The sequence below is a fragment of the Callospermophilus lateralis genome, chromosome 13 (assembly GCF_048772815.1).
Source record: "Callospermophilus lateralis isolate mCalLat2 chromosome 13, mCalLat2.hap1, whole genome shotgun sequence".
NCBI lineage: Eukaryota > Metazoa > Chordata > Mammalia > Rodentia > Sciuridae > Callospermophilus > Callospermophilus lateralis.
Genome location: NC_135317.1, coordinates 109,178,986 through 109,205,498, shown reverse-complemented (window position 1 = coordinate 109,205,498; position 26,513 = coordinate 109,178,986). Strand labels below are relative to the sequence as shown.

Sequence of the window (26,513 nt, the reverse complement as noted above, 5' to 3'; positions counted from 1 at the left end):
TTCTTTTCCCTTCTGAGGCAGGACAGTCCATACCACACGTAGGACCATTGTGTATCTGTGGCCTGGAGCACGAGGACCGCCAGGTCCCGCGTGGCCGAGCAGCTGTGTGGGGCCAGCCGCCAGGGCCTGGGCTCCCAGGAGCAGGACACCCAGGGAGGCTTCCAGTGTTCTTCATCACCAGCTCACAGGCAGGCCTAGTCAAGCAGCTACCGTGCTGGACACCCCGGCCTTCTGAGGGCTGCCCACCCTCTCCCTGGGGCTCCCCGTCTTCAGCCGTCTCCTTTGTCGTCCACCATGCTCCCACGTGCTGCCCTCCCTGGGCTTCTTTGAACTCCACAGGCCAGTGGACAGGCTTCCCTTCTTCCTCCCTCAGCCCTTTATCCCATTCTCGTCTGTCCTGCTCGCAGCAGGCTGGTCCGCGAGAGCCGCAGGAGGCCTCGTCCACCTCCCTCCCACTTACACCATCCCAACCCCACACACACTCTTTTCAGGATTTATCAAATGTCTGTTTCCATAAAAAGTCAACTTCCTGATAGCAGAAACCAAGAGTTTCAAAAAATTTCATCTACCATCAGGTGCCCTGTAAATAGCACAAACCCGGCACTGCATATGTATTCACAGAATCAAAACCTTAGTGACCACAGAGGACGAGACCTGGTGCTCACAGGAGGTTAAAGACCACGGTGGAGGAGACCTGGTGCTCACAGGAGGTTAAAGACCACGGTGGAGGAGACCTGGTGCTCACAGGAGGTTGATGACCACAGTGGAGGAGACCTGGTGCTCACAGGAGGTTAATGACCACAGTGGAGGAGACCTGGTGCTCACAGGAGGTTAATGACCACAGTGGAGGAGACCTGGTGCTCACAGGAGGTTAATGACCACAGTGGAGGAGACCTGGTGCTCACAGGAGGTTAATGACCACAGTGGAGGAGACCTGGTGCTCACAGGAGGTTAATGACCACAGTGGAGGAGACCTGGTGCTCACAGGAGGTTAATGACCACAGTGGAGGAGACCTGGTGCTCACAGGAGGTTAATGACCACAGTGGAGGAGACCTGGTGCTCACAGGAGGTTAAAGACCACGGTGGAGGAGACCTGGTGCTCACAGGAGGTTGATGACCACAGTGGAGGAGACCTGGTGCTCACAGGAGGTTAATGACCACAGTGGAGGAGACCTGGTGCTCACAGGAGGTTAATGACCACAGTGGAGGAGACCTGGTGCTCACAGGAGGTTAATGACCACAGTGGAGGAGACCTGGTGCTCACAGGAGGTTAAAGACCACGGTGGAGGAGACCTGGTGCTCACAGGAGGTTGATGACCACAGTGGAGGAGACCTGGTGCTCACAGGAGGTTAATGACCACAGTGGAGGAGACCTGGTGCTCACAGGAGGTTAATGACCACAGTGGAGGAGACCTGGTGCTCACAGGAGGTTAATGACCACAGTGGATGAGACCTGGTGCTCACAGGAGGTTGATGACCACAGTGGAGGAGACCTGGTGCTCACAGGAGGTTGATGACCACAGTGGAGGAGACCTGGTGCTCACAGGAGGTTGATGACCACAGTGGACGAGACCTGGTGCTCACAGGAGGTTGATGACCACAGTGGAGGAGACCTGGTGCTCACAGGAGGTTAATGACCACAGTGGAGGAGACCTGGTGCTCACAGGAGGTTGATGACCACAGTGGAGGAGACCTGGTGCTCACAGGAGGTTGATGACCACAGTGGACGAGACCTGGTGCTCACAGGAGGTTAATGACCACAGTGGAGGAGACCTGGTGCTCACAGGAGGTTGATGACCACAGTGGAGGAGACCTGGTGCTCACAGGAGGTTGATGACCACAGTGTAGGAGACCTGGTGCTCACAGGAGGTTGATGACCACAGTGTAGGAGACCTGGTGCTCACAGGAGGTTGATGACCACAGTGGACAAGACCTGGTGCTCACAGGAGGTTGATGACCACAGTGGAGGAGACCTGGTGCTCACAGGAGGTTGATGACCACGGTGGAGGAGACCTGGTGCTCACAGGAGGTTGATGACCACGGTGGAGGAGACCTGGTGCTCACAGGAGGTTGATGACCACAGTGGAGGAGACCTGGTGCTCACAGGAGGTTGATGACCACAGTGGAGGAGACCTGGTGCTCACAGGAGGTTGATGACCACAGTGGACGAGACCTGGTGCTCACAGGAGGTTGATGACCACAGTGGAGGAGACCTGGTGCTCACAGGAGGTTAAAGACCACAGTGTAGGAGACCTGGTGCTCACAGGAGGTTGATGACCACAGTGGAGGAGACCTGGTGCTCACAGGAAGTTAATGACCACAGTGGACGAGACCTGGTGCTCACAGGAGGTTGATGACCACAGTGGAGGAGACCTGGTGCTCACAGGAAGTTAATGACCACAGTGTAAGAGACCTGGTGCTCACAGGAGGTTGATGACCACAGTGGACGAGACCTGGTGCTCACAGGAGGTTAATGACCACAGTGTAGGAGACCTGGTGCTCACAGGAAGTTAATGACCACAGTGGAGGAGACCTGGTGCTCACAGGAGGTTAAAGACCACGGTGGAGGAGACCTGGTGCTCACAGGAGGTTGATGACCACAGTGGAGGAGACCTGGTGCTCACAGGAGGTTAATGACCACAGTGGAGGAGACCTGGTGCTCACAGGAGGTTAATGACCACAGTGGAGGAGACCTGGTGCTCACAGGAGGTTAATGACCACAGTGGAGGAGACCTGGTGCTCACAGGAGGTTAAAGACCACGGTGGAGGAGACCTGGTGCTCACAGGAGGTTGATGACCACAGTGGAGGAGACCTGGTGCTCACAGGAGGTTAATGACCACAGTGGAGGAGACCTGGTGCTCACAGGAGGTTAATGACCACAGTGGAGGAGACCTGGTGCTCACAGGAGGTTAATGACCACAGTGGATGAGACCTGGTGCTCACAGGAGGTTGATGACCACAGTGGAGGAGACCTGGTGCTCACAGGAGGTTGATGACCACAGTGGAGGAGACCTGGTGCTCACAGGAGGTTGATGACCACAGTGGACGAGACCTGGTGCTCACAGGAGGTTGATGACCACAGTGGAGGAGACCTGGTGCTCACAGGAGGTTAATGACCACAGTGGAGGAGACCTGGTGCTCACAGGAGGTTGATGACCACAGTGGAGGAGACCTGGTGCTCACAGGAGGTTGATGACCACAGTGGACGAGACCTGGTGCTCACAGGAGGTTAATGACCACAGTGGAGGAGACCTGGTGCTCACAGGAGGTTGATGACCACAGTGGAGGAGACCTGGTGCTCACAGGAGGTTGATGACCACAGTGTAGGAGACCTGGTGCTCACAGGAGGTTGATGACCACAGTGTAGGAGACCTGGTGCTCACAGGAGGTTGATGACCACAGTGGACAAGACCTGGTGCTCACAGGAGGTTGATGACCACAGTGGAGGAGACCTGGTGCTCACAGGAGGTTGATGACCACGGTGGAGGAGACCTGGTGCTCACAGGAGGTTGATGACCACGGTGGAGGAGACCTGGTGCTCACAGGAGGTTGATGACCACAGTGGAGGAGACCTGGTGCTCACAGGAGGTTGATGACCACAGTGGAGGAGACCTGGTGCTCACAGGAGGTTGATGACCACAGTGGACGAGACCTGGTGCTCACAGGAGGTTGATGACCACAGTGGAGGAGACCTGGTGCTCACAGGAGGTTAAAGACCACAGTGTAGGAGACCTGGTGCTCACAGGAGGTTGATGACCACAGTGGAGGAGACCTGGTGCTCACAGGAAGTTAATGACCACAGTGGACGAGACCTGGTGCTCACAGGAGGTTGATGACCACAGTGGAGGAGACCTGGTGCTCACAGGAAGTTAATGACCACAGTGTAAGAGACCTGGTGCTCACAGGAGGTTGATGACCACAGTGGACGAGACCTGGTGCTCACAGGAGGTTAATGACCACAGTGTAGGAGACCTGGTGCTCACAGGAAGTTAATGACCACAGTGGAGGAGACCTGGTGCTCACAGGAGGTTAAAGACCACGGTGGAGGAGACCTGGTGCTCACAGGAGGTTAATGACCACAGTGGACGACACCTGGTGCTCACAGGAGGTTAAAGACCACAGTGGAGGAGACCTGGTGCTCACAGGAAGTTAATGACCACAGTGGATGAGACCTGGTGCTCACAGGAGGTTGATGACCACAGAGGAGGAGACCTGGTGCTCACAGGAGGTTGATGACCACAGTGGATGAGACCTGGTGCTCACAGGAGGTTAATGACCACAGAGGAGAAGACCTGGTGCTCACAGGAGGTTGATGACCACAGTGGAGGAGACCTGGTGCTCACAGGAGGTTAATGACCACAGTGGAGGAGACCTGGTGCTCACAGGAGGTTGATGACCACAGTGGACGAGACCTGGTGCTCACAGGAGGTTGATGACCACAGTGGACGAGACCTGGTGCTCACAGGAGGTTGATGACCACAGTGGAGGAGACCTGGTGCTCACAGGAGGTTAAAGACCACAGTGTAGGAGACCTGGTGCTCACAGGAGGTTGATGACCACAGTGGAGGAGACCTGGTGCTCACAGGAAGTTAATGACCACAGTGGACGAGACCTGGTGCTCACAGGAGGTTGATGACCACAGTGGAGGAGACCTGGTGCTCACAGGAAGTTAATGACCACAGTGTAAGAGACCTGGTGCTCACAGGAGGTTGATGACCACAGTGGACGAGACCTGGTGCTCACAGGAGGTTAATGACCACAGTGTAGGAGACCTGGTGCTCACAGGAAGTTAATGACCACAGTGGAGGAGACCTGGTGCTCACAGGAGGTTGATGACCACAGTGGAGGATACCTGGTGCTCACAGGAAGTTAATGACCACAGTGGAGGAGACCTGGTGCTCACAGGAGGTTGATGACCACAGTGGAGGAGACCTGGTGCTCACAGGAGGTTAATGACCACAGTGGATGAGACCTGGTGCTCACAGGAGGTTGATGACCACAGTGGAGGAGACCTGGTGCTCACAGGAGGTTAATGACCACAGTGGAGGAGACCTGGTGCTCACAGGAGGTTGATGACCACAGTGGAGGAGACCTGGTGCTCACAGGAGGTTGATGACCACGGTGGAGGAGACCTGGTGCTCACAGGAGGTTGATGACCACAGTGGACGACACCTGGTGCTCACAGGAGGTTGATGACCACAGTGGACGAGACCTGGTGCTCACAGGAAGTCACTGAGGATTCACAAAACCTGCAGGGGTTAAATGTCACATTGAAGGGTGGGGAAGCCAGTGGGATGAGCCTGCAGAGAGGCTGGTGGTGGTAGAAGGAGGGACATGAGCAGGGTCCTGGGAGACGCACAGACTCCCAAGGCCAGAGGAGGTGGACAGGCAAGGGCAGAGGAAACTCGCCTGTCCTTCCTGGAGTCCTCAGTGGGAGACAGATTGTTTCTGTGCAGCATCATAAGCCCCAAGCCTTTGCAGCAAGGGCACCTGTTCTGCACCAGGAGTGTCGGATGGTGTCACCAGTCTTCCTGAATAGTGAGGGCCTGCCCAGCAACAGCAAGGCCTCAGGACGCTGTGGTCAGGACCAGATAGATAGGAGCATGACAGGGACATGAGGCCACCATGTCTGTATAGTGGGAGGTGGCAGCTGGGAGGCCACCTTTGCACCCGAGGGGCCATGGGAACAGGAATTCTAGATCAGTGCATGGGACAGTGCAGGCGGAGGACTCACTGGAGGGGTGTGGCAGGGGCAGTGACTGAGGCTGAGCAGAAGTCCAGTCCTGAGAGTGGGCGGCTCTTGATCTGAAAGGACCTACAATCAATGCAGGCGACGGAGCAGAAGCAGGCACAGGCTGGTGGAGATGGTCTCAGCCAAGACAAGCCACAGAGCCACGTCTGAGTTTCCCGTGGCTCCAAACCCGGCCTGGATGGTCCCCTCCCAGAGTACCTGCCACTCCCAGGTGGAGATGCTGCATGCTTTAAAGGTGATTTTTTTGTTTATCTAAAATTCAGATTTAGCAGGGTGACCTGTGCTTTCTGTGCCAACTTTATGCCTAGATCCTAAGGCAGGAGCTGAACCTGCTTGTGGGTCTCAGCCCTGGGAAGAAAAGGAGGGAGATAATTTCCTACCAGCCACTTGGGAACCGCTTCTTCCCATGCTCCTGCGGCTCCCAGAGGCCTGGGGTGGCGGCTGGGCAACCTTCAGATTCAGGATGAGCATCTTGACAGTCCGCATACCCTGTGGAGGGTGCCTCCTGTTGAGCTGGTGCATGAAGCTGTGTCTCTGTGTCAAAGCAAGATCGCAACGAATCACCAAGTGGACCTTAAAGCAGGAGAAGGAAACTTTATTCCCCAATTGGTGATCCGGATCCACCAGCTGGTAGGCCCAGGGGTAGGCAGCCCCCTCCCAGAGTTTGAATACACCGTTTATAGTCCAAGACCACATTAAAGCATAAGTGGATGTTGCTATGATTCAAAACCATAAACAAATGTCATGAGATCTAAAATCATAAGCAGAAAAGAGCGTGGGCCAACACATCCCTAGTTGAGAACAAGTTAGAGAATGGCCTCTAACATCAGACAATCAATCTCTGACAGGATACACTGTCCAAGAAAAATGGGCACCAAAGAGAGAGCACTTTCCCATTGTATAAGAATTGGCATTTTGAGTTGCCAAGCATGTCATGCTCAGGGCTGTTGATGGGCACCGAGGCGGGGCTTTCCCTGGGACGGGGAGTCTCAGGGCAACATGGAGTCTGCAGCCTGGCCCTCAACATCTGCAGCAGCTGGGTGCACCATCCCTCTCAGCCATTTTCCCTGAAAACAAACAGAACCTTGCAGACGTGAATCAATCAGAGTCACCTGTTCAGAACACAGTGTGCACGGCCAGATCTCCCTCATGGCGAGTTGGTAAGAAGAGTTCAGGGTCTGGCTGCCAAGGTGTCCGGGAACCAGGCCCTGCTTCTGACACGGCGGTTGCCATGAGTCCTCGGGAACTGTGAGCCAGGACCTGACCACACTTCTCCTCCGCAGTGGAGGACAAGGCTTTCGTCCACGGCTTCTTCCTCTGTCCCCCGAGAGGCTATGGCAGGCATTTAGAATCAAAGACAATGTCACAGCCCTGCCTCGGGTCCTGGCAGTTGAGACAGCCCTGGGAAGGCACAGATGCAATATGGCAGCCCAGCCTTGCCATCAGGGACCCAGAGAGAATCAGGGGCCTGCAGGGGAAGGAGGCCCTGCCAGGGGTCAGGTAGGGTTGCTGGGATGTCCAGACCCTTTGGAAGGGTGTAGCTGGATGGGGAGAGCACTGGGCTTGAGAGGAAGTGGGAAGCAGGCTCGGCTGCAGGAGGTCCTCGCCTGTGGTTGGAGTGCTCACTGGGAGTGTGGCCTGGAGAGTGCACACAGCCAAGGACGCTGAACCTTTTCCTGAGGCCAGTGGGAAGCCACTGGAGGTCTACGCTTACATTTTTGAAAGATCCCTCTGGTGACAGCTAGAGATAAGACTGGAGGAAAGCCAGACTGGACACAGACCTGCTCACCACTGTAACATTTCCAGGGAAACTTTGAGTCAGAAGATGACCCTCAGGGGACTTTCCAGGAGCGTCTTTTCATCCCAAAGCCTCTCTTGGTAAATGCTCTCCGTTTAACCTCCGGGAAGTGTTGAGCGAATCTGGAAAATGTTCTCTGAGCTTGGTAGAACAATGTGGATCTGGGGCGTGGCCTCCCCTTGTGAGCCGTGGTCTCTGGAAGGCCCTAGTGGCTCTGCGTGTGCACGGTGTGGTGGCCCCTGGCATCTGGGTGATGGAGGGCCTGGAGCGGCCCCTCTCACCCTGTGCCCGAAGGCCTCTGTCGCGATGGCATCTGCCGCTGCTCGCCCAGTGCTGACATCAGCGGTTCAGGCACCTCAGTGTATTTCTGGGCTGCGAATGAGAGTTTCCCAGAGCCAGCCCCCACTCGGGCTGTCACTTCAGGTGACGGATCCTCTGCATCAAGGGGGTGCTGCTAAGGTTAGTGCACAGCGCGAGCAGGAAGGGGCAGAGCTGGGCGGCATGTCCCAGCCCCGTGGCAGCTGCAGGCGCTCCTGCCCATTGAGAGGGGTGGCAGAGAAGGAAGACGCTGCTTCAGCTGCCTCTGGGCCTGCCGTTTGTCAGGAGAGACCAGTGGACCTCCTGCCCTGCCTGGCTCCAGCCTTGGCCCCAGCTAGCTCCAGCCACCTCCTGCTGTGCCTCTCAGCCACACAGCGTCCCGCTGAACTTGTCCACATCACTTGTCCATTAGGGCAGGAATACATGGGCATCATTGTTCTGGAACATTTGGTTCCAAAAGGTCTTGGACTGGTTTTGAAGACGCGGCCTTCTTATCTTGGAAAAATGCCACATTCTGTCCCCATGGTAAGCTCCCTTTGCGTCTCCCTCGGTGGGCTTCCAGGTGGAGCCTGGTGGTGTGGAGTCAGATGGATCTTGCTTCCAGCCACAGGACCACTGGGTGCCAATGTAGACTCCCTGACATCAGCATTTTGGAGAGCAGGTCTGTTTTGAAACACAGTTTGCATCAGAGAGTGAAGGGACACAGACATAGAAACAAAGTCCTCCTTTCCTGCCACCCCAAGCCGTTGACGGAGACCTCCTCTCCTCCCACTGTGCCCAGAGACAGACCAAGACCTTCCTACGTCACATCCCCTGGCGCCAGGGCAGCATGAGAGAACTGCTCCCCAGGGTTAACCTGCAGTGAGCGAGGTCGGCGATGTCCCAGGACCACGCAGAAGGCCTCACCTCGAGGTGGACGGGGGCGAAGCTGCAAGCACAGTTCACGGGAAGCAGCTGAACTGGGTTTGTCGTGACCAGGCAGAGGTTTGGGCAGAAAGGCAGAGAGGCTGCACCCCTGGATAGAACACCTCCCGAGGAAAGAGCTCGAACCCCAGAGGCCACCGTGGCCTAAAGAGGCAAGAGGTGGGGGGTGAGAGGGCATGTCCTGGGGTAGGGAGACCTGCAGTCCCACTCTGTGCAGGCCACGGGGGTTTGTGGAAATGTGGGATTCCGGCTGACGGGGAAGGTCTGGGGCATGCCCATATGGGTGGTCGCCAAATGTGAGGCGTCTGTGCATGTGTGTGTGAGTGTGTGGAAGGAAGTGAGAAGCAGTAGCGGGGTTTGTTTCACCTCTGAGTCGGGAGGTTTTATCTACCTTCCAACTAGCTGAACCAAGGGCTAGTTCTGATGTGAGGTGGAGTCCATTCCTGCCTCTGTCACCTGCGACGTCTCCGTCCCTCTGCACTTGTGCCCTGAGGAAACAGGACTTTTAAGAAAAAGTTCACATGTGTACTATTTTAACCCACAGAAGTCTCACGGAAGGTCCTGGGCGATATAGCAAGCCCTGCCACCTCCTGCCCAGGGCTACTCCTCAGGGCTGACCTCAGTCCCATGCTGTGCAGGCCACGGGGGCTCCCTCAGACACCCCACTGTCTTTCCATGGACCATAGTACGGCTCCATGATGTGACGTGGTGATTTGTGACCAGTGTGATGAGACTCCTTTGTGCCAGGCACCACGGTGGGCTTTCCTACCTACCTGACTCACCAGCTGAGGCTCAAGTGCTGGACTTCCCTCTTTCAGGCATTTGTTTCATGACATCACCTCAAAAAGGTTTATCAGGTTTCCTTAAAACCCCACGGCACTCAGCCAACACCCACTCACCCCGCCCCCCGCACCGTACACACCTGCCTGTCTGTCTGTCTGTCATCTAAGCATCTATCTGGTTGACATACACATATAAAAAGATTATTAAGATAGACAGATATCAAAATGCTAATAGTAATTATCTGAGTTGTAGAATTATGGGTGTTGAAGATTTTGTTTTTATGTTTTTATATTTTCCAAATATCATAAGATACAGGTATTTTACTTTTCAAGAAAAAAAGATGACTGACTCTGAAGATCTTGTTTGGGAAAGTGTGCGGTCCCCCGTTGAGCTGACGTGCAGGAGGACGTGGGTGCCGTGGTGGGGAAGGAAGCCACCCCACCGACTGCCTGCGCAGGCCTCTGTGAAGTCCTTCTGCCCTGGGATCCGGCTGTAGGAGTCTGGGCGCCCGGGGGACGGGAGGGCCTTCTGTCTTTCCCGCTGTGCTCTGCCTCGTCCCCATCACAGACAGCAAGCAGTGAGGTGCCCTCCAGCAGAGGAGGGCGAGAGCTGGCCGTCTGCATTGGGGGCAGGGAGGTGGGAGCTGGGGACATTGCTCGTGGACCCACCACTGACAAGCTGTGCTCCTGACACTGTCCAGGATGAGCAAGGGCCCTTTGGTACCCAGGGCTGCTCTTGAGTATGGGGTGGACAAACCTCCCCTCCTGCAGAGTGACTGGAGGGAGCTGCTCCCAGCAGCAAGCCTGGATTTCCTGGGGAACTGGAGCACACTGGGGAGTGGAGGGTCAGAGGCCGGGAGGCTGCACAGCCTCTGCCCCAGGCGGGGAGTCGGCTCCTCTTCTGCAGGCTCCGCCCGGCACTCTGCTGTGCTGTGGGTGGAGCAAGAAGAGAAGCTAGGGTCCTCCCAAACGGGAATGGCAATGCCTGCCCTGTGTTCCAATTTTTTCAAAGAATCAAGTGAAAGAAAAGAACAAAAGAAAGTATTTTACCAGGAATACTAACACCCGCTCTAATCGACATTAATGTTCCCAGCGTCAAGGTTTATTAGCTCCAAAGAGCTCAGTGGTGGGGAAGGCCTTGCGTCCGATTACTTCGGAGCTTTGACACAGGGGCAGCTGGGAGCTGTTCACCATGACCATTCTTCAACTGTTTGAGTTCTGGGATGCTTTTTGAAAGGGTGGGTCACTAGGTGAGTCCACTGCCTGGGTGCTTCTGGATCTAGCCTCAGAAGATCAACCTCCCAGGTCCAGGGAGGTCCTGGCTTCCCGGGCCATGGCTCTCCTGTCCGCTCACAGAGCCCAGCCCCGTGCCCCGCCGCCCTCTTTTGGCTGCCATGGAGCCTGGATCGCCTCCCCCTTCCCAAGGCCCACCTCAGAGCCTGACACTCCGTGGGGTGCAGCAACGCCCCGGCTCCAGCAAGCTGTGGTCTGTCCACGTGGGACCTGGAGGCACCAGGCTCGCGTCCATTAGGTTCAGCCTGGAGTGAGCTTGAGAATGAGGCCTGGAGGCCAGGAGCAGGTGGGAAGCCGGGGGAGGGACTCAGGAGCCTGGGGCCAACCGTCCTGTGTTTTCTAAAGGGGAGACGGAGGCCCGAGAAGTGAAGATGCTTCCCCACTGCTAACAGCTAATGGTAGCCAGGTCAGAACCCACTGCCCCAGGCCTCTTGACCCGCAGGACCCCTGGCGTTCCTCTGGGGCAGAGACCCAGTCACAGAGGTTGGATGGTCCAGCATGTCACCAAAGTGGGAGGCGCAGGCGTTGAGTCCCAGGGCCCCCGGAGGGTCTGAACTCTCTCGGGGTGGGGGATACGAGCTCCCCAGCAGCAGCTGCCAGGATGAGTGTGCCTTGTCCTGGGCCCTTCTCGCGGGCTCCTCCGCATTGTCTCATCTGGTCCCCAGCCCCTGGCTCACAGAGGACTCACTTCTCTCCCTCTCTCCTTCCAGGCTAATGGAGGTTGGCAGGATGCTACTACCCCTTCATCAGTGACCTCCCCCACAGAAGGACCTGGCAGCGTGCACTCCGATACCTCCAACTGATCTCCCGCCATCACACCCGGCTGACCCCGGGCCCCCTGGGGCAGGGGCCGGAGGGAGGGTTTCTCTCCCAACACTGGCGCGGTCAGACGGGGGTCGAAGCAATCAGCAAACACAATACGAGTCTCCTCTCCTGTCTTCTTTGGGATGCTCTCTCAGCCAATCTGGACACTTCTTTATACTCTCTTCCCTTCCTTTCTGGGTAGACGCACCCCTCCCTGCCTCCAGCTGCCGGCCTGGCTTCCTGCCCGCTCCCTCTGTCCTAGGCTCCCCGGGTCCCTGCCCTCTAGTACATCACTGACGGATACTTTCAACAATTAGAGGAATTTGAAAGGAAGCAAATTACAAAGAATAAAAGCGTTTGTCTGTCTTCACGCTGTGGTTTGGGGAGCTGAATGCCCTCTGACCCGCTCCTGGTGCTGGCGGCCAGTCCTCCCATTCCTCTTGTTGCTCTCTCTACCTCTTAGCAGGAAAAGCCACCTGCCCTGCTCCCCCCCCCCCCCGCCTCCTCTGCTCCTCCTGTTCCCTGGGTGCTGGGGACTGTCCTCCGGCCTCCCGTGGATTCCCAGGCAGGAAGTCCAGGGCAGGGAGGGGTGGGAGCAGCCAGGGAGGGTCCCCTCAGGCTTTGCCCCATCCCTCAACACTTGGTTGCAGAAAGTCTCTAGGACCATTCAGCGTTTAGCAAGCCACCTTCAGCTCCCGCTGCGGCCGGGCCTGGTCTGGGCACAGCCATGACAGCATCAGTCGGGGGAGAAGGCTCTGTCCTGCAGCATGTGAACTGTCCCTTCACACCAGGCACACGCCACACATGCCAACAGCTGCAGTCTCACCTGCGCTTTTCCAAGACCGTCTGAGCAAATGCCCACGCTCATAGCCACCACGCTCTGGAAGGTCACTGTCAGGCCAGCAGTGAGTACCTGGTCTCTGGAACCAGCAGGTCCACCAGCAGGTGCCCCAGTGCCATGGCAGGACCTCACTGGTGAAGATCAGTGTCCAGTGAAAGCCTCTACCCCTCCGTGAGCTCTTGGGAGCCACAGTCCGCTCAGGAAGTCCTGGATAGAGGTCGCCGCTGTAGCTGGCTGTCACCTTAGGTGCAGTGTATGAGCTGTCCTGACTGGACCTGTTCTCGGTCCTGACCTCCTGCTCTAGGTGAGCTTGTGGCCTGATTTGAAGAGACAAGAGCCAGGGGAAGGGATAGTAGTGTTTTCATGGAAATCATCTCAGTGGGTTCTCCTCCCTGGGAAGGTCTGAGAGAAAATAGCAGGTGCCAAGAGCTCTTCTCGAATGTCCCCTGGGCTTGCATTCTTCCCCGCTGACCTGCCAGCTGACCTCGGGGAGGGGGTTATGTGGGAGGCGGCAGCATCGTCTTCACCTGGGACACAGGTGAGAGACAGATGGACGTGCTCACGCCCCATCCGTGAAGTCAGGAAAGCAGAATCCCCAAGATGAGCTGGTTCGTACCACGTAGGGACAACAGTGGTTTTCTTTTCCTAACTTCCAGTTCCTTCAGTCCCCTGTGTCACCACCATGTTGACAGAGAGTTGGTCGTAGGGGTTTTTGGCTTGTCTGTTGTGCTCTCGGGTTTTGATTTGGATTTGGTCTCTGTGGCTTCCTATGGGAGAGAAAAGCTTCCAAATTTAAAGACGAGGGTCTGATCTGTTAGCTCGTACTTGAATTCAATACGTGGCCTTGCAAGTGCTTGTCCCCGCTCCGGGGAGAAGTCAAGACCCTGAGGTGAGGACGGCCTGCCCAGGAGGCTGGGGGACTGTGCCTGGCACTAAGTACTAAGTAGGAAGCTCTCTGTGTGCTCGGCAGAACAGGGACGCTGCCCAGGAGGCTTAAGGGTGTGGGCCTCGAAGGAAGTGCAGAGCAGACGCTGGCCAGACGCAGCCATGCTGTCAGCAGAGATGCCTCTGCTGCCCCCTGCCAAGGTCAGAACAGGCTGACGGACAGGGCCTCGAGGAGCTCGGGGTGAGGACGCGTGGCCGCCTGTCTCGGGGCAGGGACAGGGATAGGAGCAGGGCTTGACTTGGGACACAGCACAGAGCAGGGTCAGTGAGCAGCTCAGAGCAGAGGCTCACAGAGCTCTTCTCCTGGCAGGAATCACTCTGGTGACGCCCTGCCCAGCACTTCCCCAGGCCGCCTCCCGTCCCACACCCTCCTGAGGTCCCCACCCAGCCACCGTCATTTCAGCATGGTGGCCAGGAGATCTCCCCACCAGCACAGAGGGGTCCGCCAGCCAGACAGTGTGAGGTGAAGGGCCGCCTGGACCTCAGCTTCCTGGGACACACGCCAGCCAGTCCCAAGACACCCAGTGTCCCCAGGGGTCCTGCCGTTCCTACTGGAGGTGGGGGCGCGCCCCTCCCCACAGCAGATGCCCCCAGATGGTCCTGGAGGTGGGCCTGCCCACCTTGCCCTGGCACAGCCCCTGGTCCCGGCGCCCGGCCGTCGCCTGGCGGTCCCCAGGCCACCCTCTCTGCAGGTCCCTGTGTGGTGGCGGTTCTACCAGCTGGTGGCCTTTTCCCTCACCCATCTTTCCCCCACTTTCCTTCTGCTCTTTATTTTTCTGCCCAGAAAAACCTGACTTCGATACCAAAAAAGATGAAACTACAGAAACTCAAATTTAAAAAAAAACTTAAAAAAAAACAAAAAAAAAAAACTCAATGATTCTTTCAGCTTTATTGACATATCCCATTGTTTCTTGCGACTGTGTCTCATTCTTTGTAGTATTGAAGACGAACATTTGATAATGAATGTTCTTGTATATTCAGATAAAGAAAAAACCAAAAAAGCGGTCTGAATTTAATAGTGTTTATAATAAAAATTTTACAAATGACCCTCATAGCACGCGAAACAGGGCGGGGACGTCCCCTCCTTTCTGTGATGTCGCGCATCGTTCCTGCATTTGTTTTTAACACCAAGCTACTTGCGTTCCTCGTTTCCCACTTTTCTTTCATTTCCTTGCATTTGTGAGTTAGGTCAGGATGCTAGGAGAGTGTCATTGTGCACGTCCATCTCTTGTTTCACGATGTTTAAAAGTGACAGTAACTCATTTTGTAAACTAAAAAAAAAAAAAAAAAAAAAAAAGGTTGAAATAGTGAACTTAATAGTTACAACCTAACACATCATTGTTTATTAACTTTGAGACCCAGAAATAAATTCCTTTCTTTTCTTTATTCCTGCTCTTTAAAATGCCAAAAAAAAGAAAAAAGAAAAAGAAAAAAAAGGTTTTCGTGCTATTTTCAGTTTGTTTATTTGGGGGTGGGGGCTTTTTTAATTGTCAAGATTATGATCTTGCTGTCTTTGTTCCTTAAACATGTACACAAGGTGATGTGAAAAGATGGCAGCGTCCAGTCCCTGTCCCCATCTCCTGTGCTTCAGAGTGCAGCTGGGCTCTCCTGCGCTTCCAGAGCCCTGAGGAAAGCCCGGGACCTGCTGCTCCTTGGGGCTCTTTGAAAATCCGCAGAATGAGCCCAGGGTCTCTTTACGCTGTAGGCAGAGGGTTTGGCCTGGGCTGGTGCTGAGTGCCTCCACCGAGGGCTCGCTTTCTCTGTGATGAGTGACGCTCCGTGAGGTCTTCCAGACAGCCCATGGGGTGCCGTGGGTGGGCACCAGAGGCCACGAGAGCAGCCTGGACGCAGACCCTGGGTCCTGATTTTGGGTCTCCACTGGTGAGATACTGAGCCAGATTCGTGCTGTCATTTCAAGGCTGAGTCTGAGTCCCTGACAGTGCCCATCTTGTTGACCTGCGACCTGGACGGCTTCTTAAAATCGTGCAGCTGGCTTGGTGCGGAGCATTCTTGTTAGTTATGGGATGAAAGGCAGCACTGGTATCCAGAAGGGACTCGATCTTAAACAGACCTCACTCAGCAAATTAGGTGTTCGAAAGCAGCCAGAGTTTCAGAAAAATGAAGCAAAACTGCAGAGAGCTGGGGCCCTGCTTCAGGAGCAGGCAGTGGACCCGCAGCTGCGCAAGTCCTCGCTAAACAGGGACGGCCTTCTCACATCACCTTCACGGTCTCCATCCCTAGCTCAAAGCGTTCTGGAAACTTTTTATTTTTTGTAAATGTTTTTTCTTTTGTTCAATGTTTCCCCTTTTCTCTGTTACCTCGCTCTCCCCGGCGCTCCGTCTGAAGCGCTGCCCTTTGGTTGCTGGTTCATGCTCCCTCCGCCCTCCCCCTCTTGTTTTTCAGAGTGTAGGCCTGCACATCTCGGCTCCGTTTGGAAAGGTCAAGCTTCTCTGCTTCGAGAGCACAGGCTTCTGTCCCTTTGGGCTCCAACTGAACTTTTGTGTTCTCTAATGATACTAACACCGTGTAGGTTTTGCAGTCTCCTAATTTGTACTGGTAATGCATATTCCAAATAAATAGTTTCTTTTGTTGCAAAAAAAAAAAAAAAAAAACAGTATATATTTGTGTTTTGTGCAAATTTCTTCTGGCAACTCTCTGCCCCCAGCAGGTGGTGGTGTAAACCTGGGCAAACTGCTGCCCAGCCACAGTGAAGGTCTCCAGGCCACAGCAGCAGGGCCAGACCTCGGGGCCTCACCTCACCACAGAGGAGGGCGGGCGGGCAAACCCAGCCCTCGATTGTCTGAGGCGGTGCCCTCTAGTCCCTCTGCTGTCTGCCCCCTGGCCCTGCTTTCCTTTTCTTGACCTGCAATGATCAGGTCCCAAGAAAACTGTGGTTCCCCAGATGTTTGCATGGAAGGAACCCAGGCCACAAGTGGCCCTCAGGTGTTCCAGCGGTGGCCCAAGAGGTCTGCACGCCTGCTTACTGTTGTCTGCCGTCCCTCAGGAACACCTTTCCCAATTCTTTGCTCCACTGAGCCTGACCTTGGAGGTGATGTTCTGTCACCAAGTGGCATCACAGGTGTCCATGGCTAAGGCTGCACCTGGCCCCCAGCCTTCCCGTCTGCTGTCCGCAGGTGGCTCTCTAAGGGCACTTCTCCTGTGGATGGGTGCTGCTTCTCACTTTCCTGCGGTTCTCCCAGGAGGAGGGGAGCCCCGGGGAAGCCAGTAAGTCCTAGAGGCCGAGGTGCCCGGAACTGACGCCCTCATTCCCATCACGAACTCCGTCAGTAGGAACTAGATGACAGAAACTCAGCCCAGGGGCACAAGTCACCATTGTTGTTACTGGACAAGCTGAGTTTTCCACTGCTTCAAAAGCATAATGCTCTCCTCTGAGGACCTGGCGGGCACCCCCAGGACTCAATGGGAGCTGCATGTTCCCTTCGGACCTAATCTAGCAGCCTTTTATGGAGCTAGCAGCTCTGACCACACCCCTTCCCGCTGCAGGGAGCATGCCAGGCCTGGGACCCACAGAGCATGGCTCAGTGCGCTGCCCCTAGGATCCCGCATGCCTTCTCCTGAGCTGCCCTGCAGTTTGATCATTGAGCTCCCAAGGACCAGATGACCATGACTTGAATCCCAGCTCTACTCCTGCCAGGCTTCATGCTGACGTCACTTCTGATACCAAATGAGAGTTTTCCCAACCAACCGCTTCTCCAGCTCTCCGTGGCCCACCGGGTGTCCTACGATCCAATTCAGTTCCGACCCTCATCATGTGGAGTCGGTCTGAGGGCTCAGTCCCAGGACTGCCTCACGTCAGGACCAGCCTGGGCATGGGGTCACCCACTGTTCTAACAGCCGGTCAAGACTCCAGTGGAGGGACACTCACAGTTCCTCCTTCATTCTGAAGACACCAATGAAGAGCCAGCTGAAGCAGCGTCTCCGGGGAGCCTAGGGGACCCTGAGAGCAGGCCGTGTCCCTGTGGTGCCTGTGTCCACCAACTCAGAAGCCTCCCAGGCCTGTGGGGTAGGGGCTTTGTGGGGTCCCAGCACAGCCACCGTTGGCTAAGCCATTCAGGGCTCGGGAGAGTCACTCCAGCTCCTCACTGCAGAGGTGGAGGGAACAGGCTCAGGGCACCGAGCTTCTGATCAAGGCTTGTCCTTCCTGCCACCAGCTCTGTCCTGAAGCTATCTGTGGCCTGCCAATAGTTCCCCTAGAACAAGGCCCGGTCCATCATCCTTATCATCAGGAAACCCCTAGGGATCTAGCTGCCCTGCCAGGAACCAGGGGCAGAGACCACATAGAGTTCAAACAGCTCTACCCTGAAACACTCAATGCTCCAATGTCAGACTGAGCAGGAGCATGCCACGGGCACCGCCCTGCACCAACACAAAAACACACCATAAACTCGCCTCCAGGCTACGAATCCGAGATAGGTGACTGACAGGTGACAGGACTTGGACTTGGGTCCCAGCCCCCCAAATACTCAAATATTCCCAAATCTAAAGAGAGAAAAAATATCAAAACCACTGCAGGTCCCACGCATTTCCGAGAGGGGACAGTCAGCCCGGTGTGTCTCCCATTTTACCCACTCCCTGCCAGCCACGTGCCGGTGGGTAAATGGCTTCACCTCCGTCTCCGTCCTCTCATGGGGTGGAGTGGACACTGTCCATCCCAGAGCCTTACACTGAGTTAGCCTGCGGCAGGCCCTTGGAGCAACACCTGGCACCTGGGCACTGCTCACGTGTGACTGTCATCAGTGTTGCCTCCCATGGGCACGGGCACCTCCGCCACCCTGGCCTGGCAGCACTCAGGGGGTCCTCCTCCTCCTGGTCCCCTGTGGGGAGCCATTAGCTCTGGGTGGGTCTTCGTTTTCCTCTCCTCTTCCCCCCCTTCTTCCTCTGCTCTTCGTCTGTCCATCCAGCTACCACCATCGTCCCCTGTGAGGAAATGGCTGCCCGCTCCCTGACTCAAGGGCGCCGTCCCTGACCCCTCACTCACTGCTCCACCTCCTACTCTGTCACAAAACCGTGGGTTTAAAAAAATATATGGATTCCTTTTCCTCTTGAAAATCTGAGTGACCCCGGCTCCAATGGACAGGGTGGTCTGGGTGCCTCGGGTTTGTGTGGACGCCATTGTTTTGGTCAGCTTTTTCACTGCTGTGACTTAAGAACAATGTTAGGGGAGTAAGACTTCATTCAGTGACTCACGGTTTCAGAGGTCCCAGTCCGCAGACAGCAGGCTCCATTCCTCGGGGCTGGGGCTCGAGGTGAGGCAGAACATCATGGCGGAGTGTGTGGCAGAGGCAAGCAGCTCACATGACGATCAGAACGCAGAGGGAGAAAGACTCCATTTACCAGATACAAATATAAACCCCAAAGCCAGCCCCCAATGCCCACCTCCTCCTGCCACGCCCCACCTGACTCCAGGTAGCACTCAGTTGATCCCTTAGGGACACCACACCTGAACCCTAACAGCCACTGAAGCATGTCCCCTTAACCCAAGAGTGTATGAGCACCTGATGATCCTCTGCATCAGGAAACGCTCTTCCACCGCCAGAGCCCAGGGTCAAAACACCCGCAGGCACACACATGTGTGTGCACACAGACACCCACATAGCACCCCATGTCTGCAGACAGACAAAACGTGGCTGAGCACAAAGCTGTTTCTGCACCCCTCACGTGTCACAGGAGCTCACCTGCCTTCCACGGCCAACTCGCAAGACCACTTGTGTCTCCTTCATGGATCCTGCATTTCTGCACAAGAAAAGAGGGGAGTCCGTGAGGCCCAGGCAGCAGTTTGCCTGTGCTGAGTGCAGACATCTAAAGCAGCACCAAGTGACCACAGCTGCGGAACCTGGAACCTGGTGGGGTACCCAGGCCGCCAACATCCAGCTCCGAGCCAGGAAATTGGGGTTTTCAGACACTTGACGTCAGGAGGGAGGTGGCCAGAGCTGGGCTTGGCCGGAGCAGTGAGGCCTCTGCAGCGATGTCCACAGGCGGACTGCTCTGACTGCCCATCCGCTGCCGGCCATCTCTGGGCTTCTCTCTACCCTGAGGGAGAGAGGATGTGTGAACTGCCCGGAGGGTAAAGTCCCCTCAAGGGAAGCTCTGCCCTCCGGATGCTAGCTTTGGCTCTGTTTAAAAGTCCTCAGAGCCAAGTCAAAGGCCAGGGATCTCCAGCTCCTTGCCCACCAGTACGAGGAGCTGAGAGGGAGTTGGCTCTCAAAACGCAGGGCTCCTGTGAACCCCAGGGTATGCAGCAAGCAAGCAGCAAGCAACCCCAGGCCTCCGTGACAGCCTGGCCTGAGCCAGCCTCTGGCACGTCTAAGAGGCAGTGGGCAGAGGCCCTGGACAGCCCTGACCTCCTGCTTGTCCCCAAAGCCTGGTGGCTCACCAGGGCTCCCTGCACTGGGCCAGAGAACGAGAGAGTGCGACCTCATCAATCATTAACCACTCACCATCGGCACCGAATTCATCCCAGTCAGATCATGCCTCTTGACCTTCAAGGGCACGAGACCAGCCTGCTCCAGCCTGCAGAGCTGCCTCTTCACCTCGCTGCTGTGCTCAGAGTACCGCACTCCCGCCTGGGGACGCGCCTGGCATCGACAATGTCCCCTCTGTGCCAACAGCCACTCCGCTGAGGCTTCTGTGAGTCCCCTAGGTCCTTGCTGTTGGTGACTTGCTCTCTCAGGGGCTGTTTGGCACACGAGAGACCATTACTAGACAGGCAGCCGTCCGCAGACCAACCCCGGATCCTGCAATGAGCAGGCACGTGCCTGGCCACCCTGGGTGCCTGGCACACCTCTGCCCCCCAGCAGGATAGAAGACTCACTTAGAACCTTAAAGACCAGACAAGAACCAGCTGAAATCGCCGGCTCCTTGGGGATGAAGACCATGGCTCATCATTTACAAGTTTGGGCGAGAACTTAAAATTGTGAAGTCCGTTAACAAAGCCACGAACCAGAAGGAAATAGGATCAGGCTGGGTTTATGGGAACAGATGTGGGTCACAATGAAAGCTCTTGCTGTTGGTGACTTGAAGTAACTCATCTCCTCAAAGGACAGAACAACAGGAAGCCCCAGGAAGCCATGAGCACGCCGTCTAACCTCGAGGAGACGGACGAGGGCTGGCAGGAACCCCTGCCCCGAGGTCAAGACAGTCTGACTGGAAGCCCCCAGGCCTGGAGGAGCCCTGGCACCTTCCCCGCCACACGGGCTCCGTTCCAGCAGCTGACCTGCGGATTCCCGCTGGCAGACGAGATCACAAGACCCTTGGGGCCCGCTGGCAGGGCTCCAGCTACATACTGGGGGCCGAGATGACGGTGGTGAGGACCTGAGAAACCCGAGTGTAGGCCATGTCCACTTGTCTTTGCTCTTCCTGCCCAGAGCGGCTTTCCCTGCTGTGACGTGGCACAGACACCACAGCCCCAGTGCACTGCCCCTGTCCCCAGGGCTTCTGGCCCCAGGCCCTCTGCCTGCCCCCTCTGGCTCTGGCCACTGAGCTGAGGTGCCTTCCTCCTCTGCCTCCCTTGCAAACTGAGAACACGGATTCCAGCTCGGGCCACAGAATCCCTGCTCTGTGGGAATACGAAGGTGAATCAGAAGTCATCCCGACTCGGCGTGGTGCAGTTGGAGACTGAACAGCTCCTCCCACACTTACTTTTCCTGTCAAGTGGGCCTTCACAGGAGGGACAGTTCTCAAAGAATGTGGACTCTGATCCGTTCCTCCCAGCTGCCAAATGAAGACAGAAGTTCACCAGGGGCCAAAGCCCCAGGCCGGGAGCCAGGTGTCCCAGAAGACCCTGCTGACAGTGTCCCAGCTTCATGGCTCTCCCAGCTCTCGTCCCAGCCAAGACAGTGGCCCACAGAGGCTGAGGGTCCTCCTGGGGGGCAGAGCGAGGCTCCGTGGAGGACACCAGGGACCGGGCAGGGTGAGGCTTGGAGGGTGGTCGGCTGTGCTTACTCTTCCTGCAGCAGTGGCTGCTGACGCGAAGCTGTCCCCCTGGGGTCTCCAGGTGACATTTGTTCCTTGACTCCTGGAGCAGAAGTTGTCCTTTGACTGACTTCCTCCTCCCTTGCTCATGCTCCGTCCCCAGGCCCAGGCAGAGCATCTGACCTTTGTTCTTGGTACAAGAGCACCATTTGCTCGTGTGAATGAAGGAAGTCTCCCCGAGGGGGGAGGTGAATGATCACCTCGGACTCCCCCTTCCCTTCCTTCAGACGTGGCAGGCTCCAAGCCACGCGGGGCCTGGCGGGAGCCACGTGACCGGCTTCCGTTCCAGCATTATGGTGATCGGGAGCTACAGTGACCACAGACCCTGCCGTGGAGGAGGACAAAGGGCGGGGGGTGGTGGTAATGTCACGGGAGGGCCAGGGGCTTCAGGAAGGCCCACTTCACAGGACAAGACGAGAGCCCCAGGGAGGGTCCTCCTCCATCACCAAATGTCCCCTGCCGTGCACTGAGTCCCCGTGCTGGGATGGAGGGCGTAAGGCAAAGGCCTGGTCCTGCTCCTAGGTGCTGGGTCTGTGAGGGTCCGTCATGGCCCCACAGTTCACAGGGTCAGTCTGCAGCTGGTGTGAGGTCTGAGCAGGAGTTGTGAGGCCCTGGGAGAGTCTCCCCTGGAGAAGTGGGTTAGACGGCAGGGGCAGCCGCGTCTCAGCACCTGCCTCTCCAGCTCAGCCTCCAGGTTCTTCCACGTACGTAACAACAGCACGAGTCCTGGGCAGAGAGAGACGCAGGCGTCAGGGCTGTGGGGCAGGAGGGGAGCTGACAGAAACTGGGACTGGCGGTGGCCTGGGACAACAAAGGAGCATCCCAGAGGAAGGGGAGGAGGCCAGAGAGGTAGAGGATGATCACCCGGGCATCCAGCGATGCCCCTGCCTGCACACCAAGGAGCACCACCCAGAGTGCAGTGGCCTCCGTGCCCACCCATCCTGCCTTCACAAACTCAGCCAACGGCGCCTCAAAATCCTTTTTTTTCCAAAACTGTGTCTATACTGAACATGCACCGACCCTTTCTGTCATTATTCCATAAACAATAGTGTAGCAATTACTGACTCAGCATGAGATGGCGTTGGTACCATGAGGGACCCAGAGGTGACCTCAAGGACACAGGGGGATGTGGGCAGGCTACACATGGACCCTGTGACTTGTTAAATAAGGGAGTGATGTAAAATGCGTTGTCTGGATTTGAGCATCTGCTGGGGTCCTGCAACCAGACCCTGGAGGGACAGTGGCTGTGGTTCTCAAAGAAGGTGGACTGTGATCCGTTCCTCCCGCATGTGCTTACAGAGGACCAAAGACGGGAATCCTGAGGAGAGACCCACACCCTCTCCCCTCAGTGCGGATGAAGACTGAGGGGACGCCCGTGCGGGGCAAGGGGGATGGTCAAGCCACGTCCAGCTGCCTGGGTGGAGCCCCCCAGCTGTGGGGAGCGGGGCTGTGGAGGTCCTGGAGGCCTGGGGGAGAGGGAGGGACAGCCTCCGGGGCTGCAGGCCTGAGTCAGGCCCCCGCCTGGGCTCCCGGGCCCTTCAGCTCCAGTGCCATTCCGTGTAAATCTTTCTCAGAGAGCCGTTTCTCCTTGTGGTCACACAGTAACAGGCTCCTAAACCTGCCTGGGGGGTGAGTTACGAGCTGGTCCCTGGAGGCCAGCCTCTGTTGCCCACAGAATGAATTGTGGCCCTCCAGGCTGCTGGGCTTTTTATTTATTTATTTGTTTGCTTGAGCATATTTTAATCTGATCATTAAATCGCAATCTGCCACCCATGCCCAAGCCCGGCTGTCCTCAGATGGAGCAGATTTTTCACAGGTAATGACACCTATAAACTTGGGGATGGCAGCGCAGAGCAAGCTGGAGGGGAGGGGACAGAAGCACACCCCGCTGGCTGGGCCTTGGCCGTCCTGCAGGGTGCTAGGCCAGCCCGACCCAGCCCAGGGCAGCTGTGTGGCTGTCCGCGCAGCAGCCATGGCCTTTGCGATGGGAATCTGAGCGGGAAGGCAGAGGCGAGCCCCTGTGCCTTGTCCCTGACGCTGTCACCCTGCTCCACACTGTGGGCAGCGAAGCCGGCCCTCAGCCTCCTCAGAGCGTGGCACAGGACGAGCCCTACACGGATCAATCCCAGCAGCGAGGGTGCCAGGGGCACCACGGAGACCGCGCGGGTCATCACCTGCTCAGGCTGCTCTCACGGGGGACTGCCGTCTGACGCAGGCCCCGCCCTCCTGAGGCTAGCAGCCACCAGTTCATCCCGCGTTGCCACCGCGTGCTGATGTCCCTCCGGAGCTTCACAACCACTCTGGGGACGAGAGGGGCAGGTGTCACTGTTCCCAGTCGGCAGGTGATGAGACGAGTGTGGGGGTGCAGTGAATTGCCCCAGAGGTCCCTGGCTCACAGCAGGTTCTCCACAAGCACGTGTGGACCAGCAAATCAGCTCATGCTGCCCTGAAACCGCTGCAATGCCCAAGTAGAGGTTGGCTTCTGGAAACCATTCTTGCCAGAGGAAGATCCAGGGCGCAGGCCCCGGAGCCCACCACTTCACATGGCCCAGCTCTGAGGACCCCACCAGTTTCCCCGCACACCAGAGGGCTGGACGCTGGAAAAGGTACCTGACGGTGGTGCACTGGAGGCAGGAGAAGATGAAGATGTGCCCATGTAGTGCTGCAGTGCGGAGCAAGGCCCAGCTCTGAGGGCTTTGCAGCTGTTCTGTTTAACCCTGACATCTTTAAGTGGGTTCTGTCATCCTGTTCCTTCCAAAGAAGAGGCTGCGTGTGGCTCAGAGAGAGCTTTCCAGAAGGCAGGAAGACACACGGCACGGGAGCTGGAGTCTGGCTTCAGAGTGGCCCCGCAGGACTCCACACCACCTCTCACTGGGCTTCCTCTAGAACATGCCAGGTCCTCGGCATCTCGCTGCCAGGACCCAGGTACAGCCGGGAAGGAGGACTCCGTTCTTGTCTAGTGTGGGCCTGGGAGCTCAGAGAGGGAGGGAGAGGGAACACAGGGCAGCTTCCCTGTGCTAAAGAGCACAGGGCTTCCCCATCACCAGGTCACCAGCCATCGAACCTCGAAGCACCTTGAGCTGCTTGTGGCTTCAGGACAGGTTTGGAACATTGGAGGTGAAGCTCGGGAAGCCCAGGTCTGGTCCCTACACAGGCCACCAGATCACATCTCCCAGGACCTGTACAGTTAGAGTTTTAAACGTACGTTTTTAAAAACACACAACAACCGATTGCATATTTCCATCTATTGTCCTGAACCTGGTTGGGCAGCAGGACCTCACTGCATCTCAGTGAAAGGGCTGAGTTTACATGAAGCAGAGGAGTCAGAATCTCACACTGGAGCTCCGTGCCTGCAGCTTTCGTCTGCCGGGCGGCCTGGGCCAAGGGCCAGGTCACAGCTCCTTCCCACTGCTACCTCGTCCATGTCACCTCCATATCATCCAGCCACAGAGTGTCATAAGATACCAGGACACCCCAGGAGGACACAGGACAGCAGCCGACAAGCTGTCCCCTAGCGACAGTCCTGTTGGTGCCCCAGATCATGAGCACCCAGCAGCTCTGATGCCACGTTACAGCTCTGCCCTGCCACGTCCTGACCAGCCCTGGGACTGACACCAACACGGCTCCACCACGGGACCCTCAGCTAACTCATCCACCACCCAGATGCCACTCCCCACTGCTGGCTCGGGGTCAGTGTTGATGGTTATCGTTTGTTCTCGTAACACTCCCAAATTGAGCAAAGTGACCTCTATGTCTGAAACATTATACCAAGGCCGACATTTTAACTAATAAGTCAAAATTTAAAACAAATAAATAAATGATTTGGCATCTGAGATTCAAAAGGGACCTCAGAAGTCCCCTGGCCCAGCCCTCTTCTTCACAAGCTGTGCCCGGCCCTGTGCTGTCCATTTGGTGGGGTCTGATTCCTGATGGTCTTCAGCAGGAGGGAGACTTCCTGAAATCCCGGATTCCTAAGAAGCCATCTCTGGGGACTGGATCAAAGGCGAGAGGACAGCATCCGAGGAAGTCAGCCTTGGAGATTAGGGTATTTATTAGGCAGCAAGAACTTGGTCCCTTTTCTCATCCTAAGTAGCCCACTGAGCCTCCTGCCGTCTCCTTCCTGTCTGTGGGACAGGGACCTCAGCAGCCCCAGGACGGTGGAGATGCTGCATTCAAAGGGCCCAGCCCAGCCTGGGTGTAGCTGGTGCCGCCCGGCCCCCTGCTGCCTTCCTAGCAGGCTGCACTTGGCTGCACACTGGGGACAGGCTGTGACACAGGGCTTCAGGGACCCCATGGGAAGACAGAACCACACTGTTGGGGACAGTGCGTTACTCTATTGAGGATGAAACCTCTGTGACTGGAAGATGCACGTACAGATGCCCACGGCATTCTCAGGTGAGTTCAGTCTGCAAAGTCGAGGGTCCCCTCTCCAGTGGTGGCACCACCTTCCCATCAGCTCTGAGCTCTTGGGAAACACTGGCAGAGAGACGAGAAAACAAACAGGGGTGGGCAGGGCCCGGGGAGGGACGGGTGGAGCCAGGCGCAGCACTGCTCACCAACTGCTCCCTGTCCCCCTGGATTCCTTGTCAATGATTATTCAATCTCAGGCCTGACCTTTCTATTCTAAATAACACTGCAATATCAGCACGGCCCAGCGCGCAGCTTTCGCAGGAAATTAACTGTATCTGGTTCTCACAGGAGACCCAAGAAATCCCCCCAGTCACTAAGCCCAGACTGGTTTACAGAAAAAAAAGACCCAGTATTATCTTCTTCTCCTACATTCCTCCTAATTCCCGTCTAAATATCACAGAGCTCCCAGCTGTTTAATTCTAATAAATACTCATCTATTCTCAAAACAGACAAATGTTAGGTCTCAGGTGGGCCCCACGCGTTCTGTGAGGCAGGAAGATGGAAAAATGGAGCAAGAAAGAGCAGAGCGGCTCCCATCCGGCTCCCCATTCCCCACGGCTGGCCGTCTCACAGCCAATGTCCATCACTAAGAGGGTCTTTCATACCTCCATGCGTCTGCAGCCGGAGGGCTGGAGGCGGGGAGCGGCAGGAG

General features: G+C 56.4%; 1 protein-coding gene across 2 annotated transcripts in view; it reads left to right on the top strand.

Moving 5' to 3' along the window:
• Nucleotides 1-16,046, top strand: part of Pbx1 (PBX homeobox 1) — a 258,094-nt gene extending 242,048 nt beyond the window's left edge. Inside the window, exon 9 of one of the 2 annotated variants that reach the window (XM_076831632.2) lies at nucleotides 11,580-16,046. In XM_076831632.2, coding sequence (XP_076687747.2) covers nucleotides 11,580-11,672 — 93 coding nt within the window. In that variant the 3' untranslated portion in view covers nucleotides 11,673-16,046. The remainder of the gene's footprint in view (nucleotides 1-11,579) is intronic. The other variant, XM_077105078.1, reaches the window with a different exon arrangement.
• The last annotated feature ends 10,467 nt before the right edge of the window (nucleotides 16,047-26,513 follow it).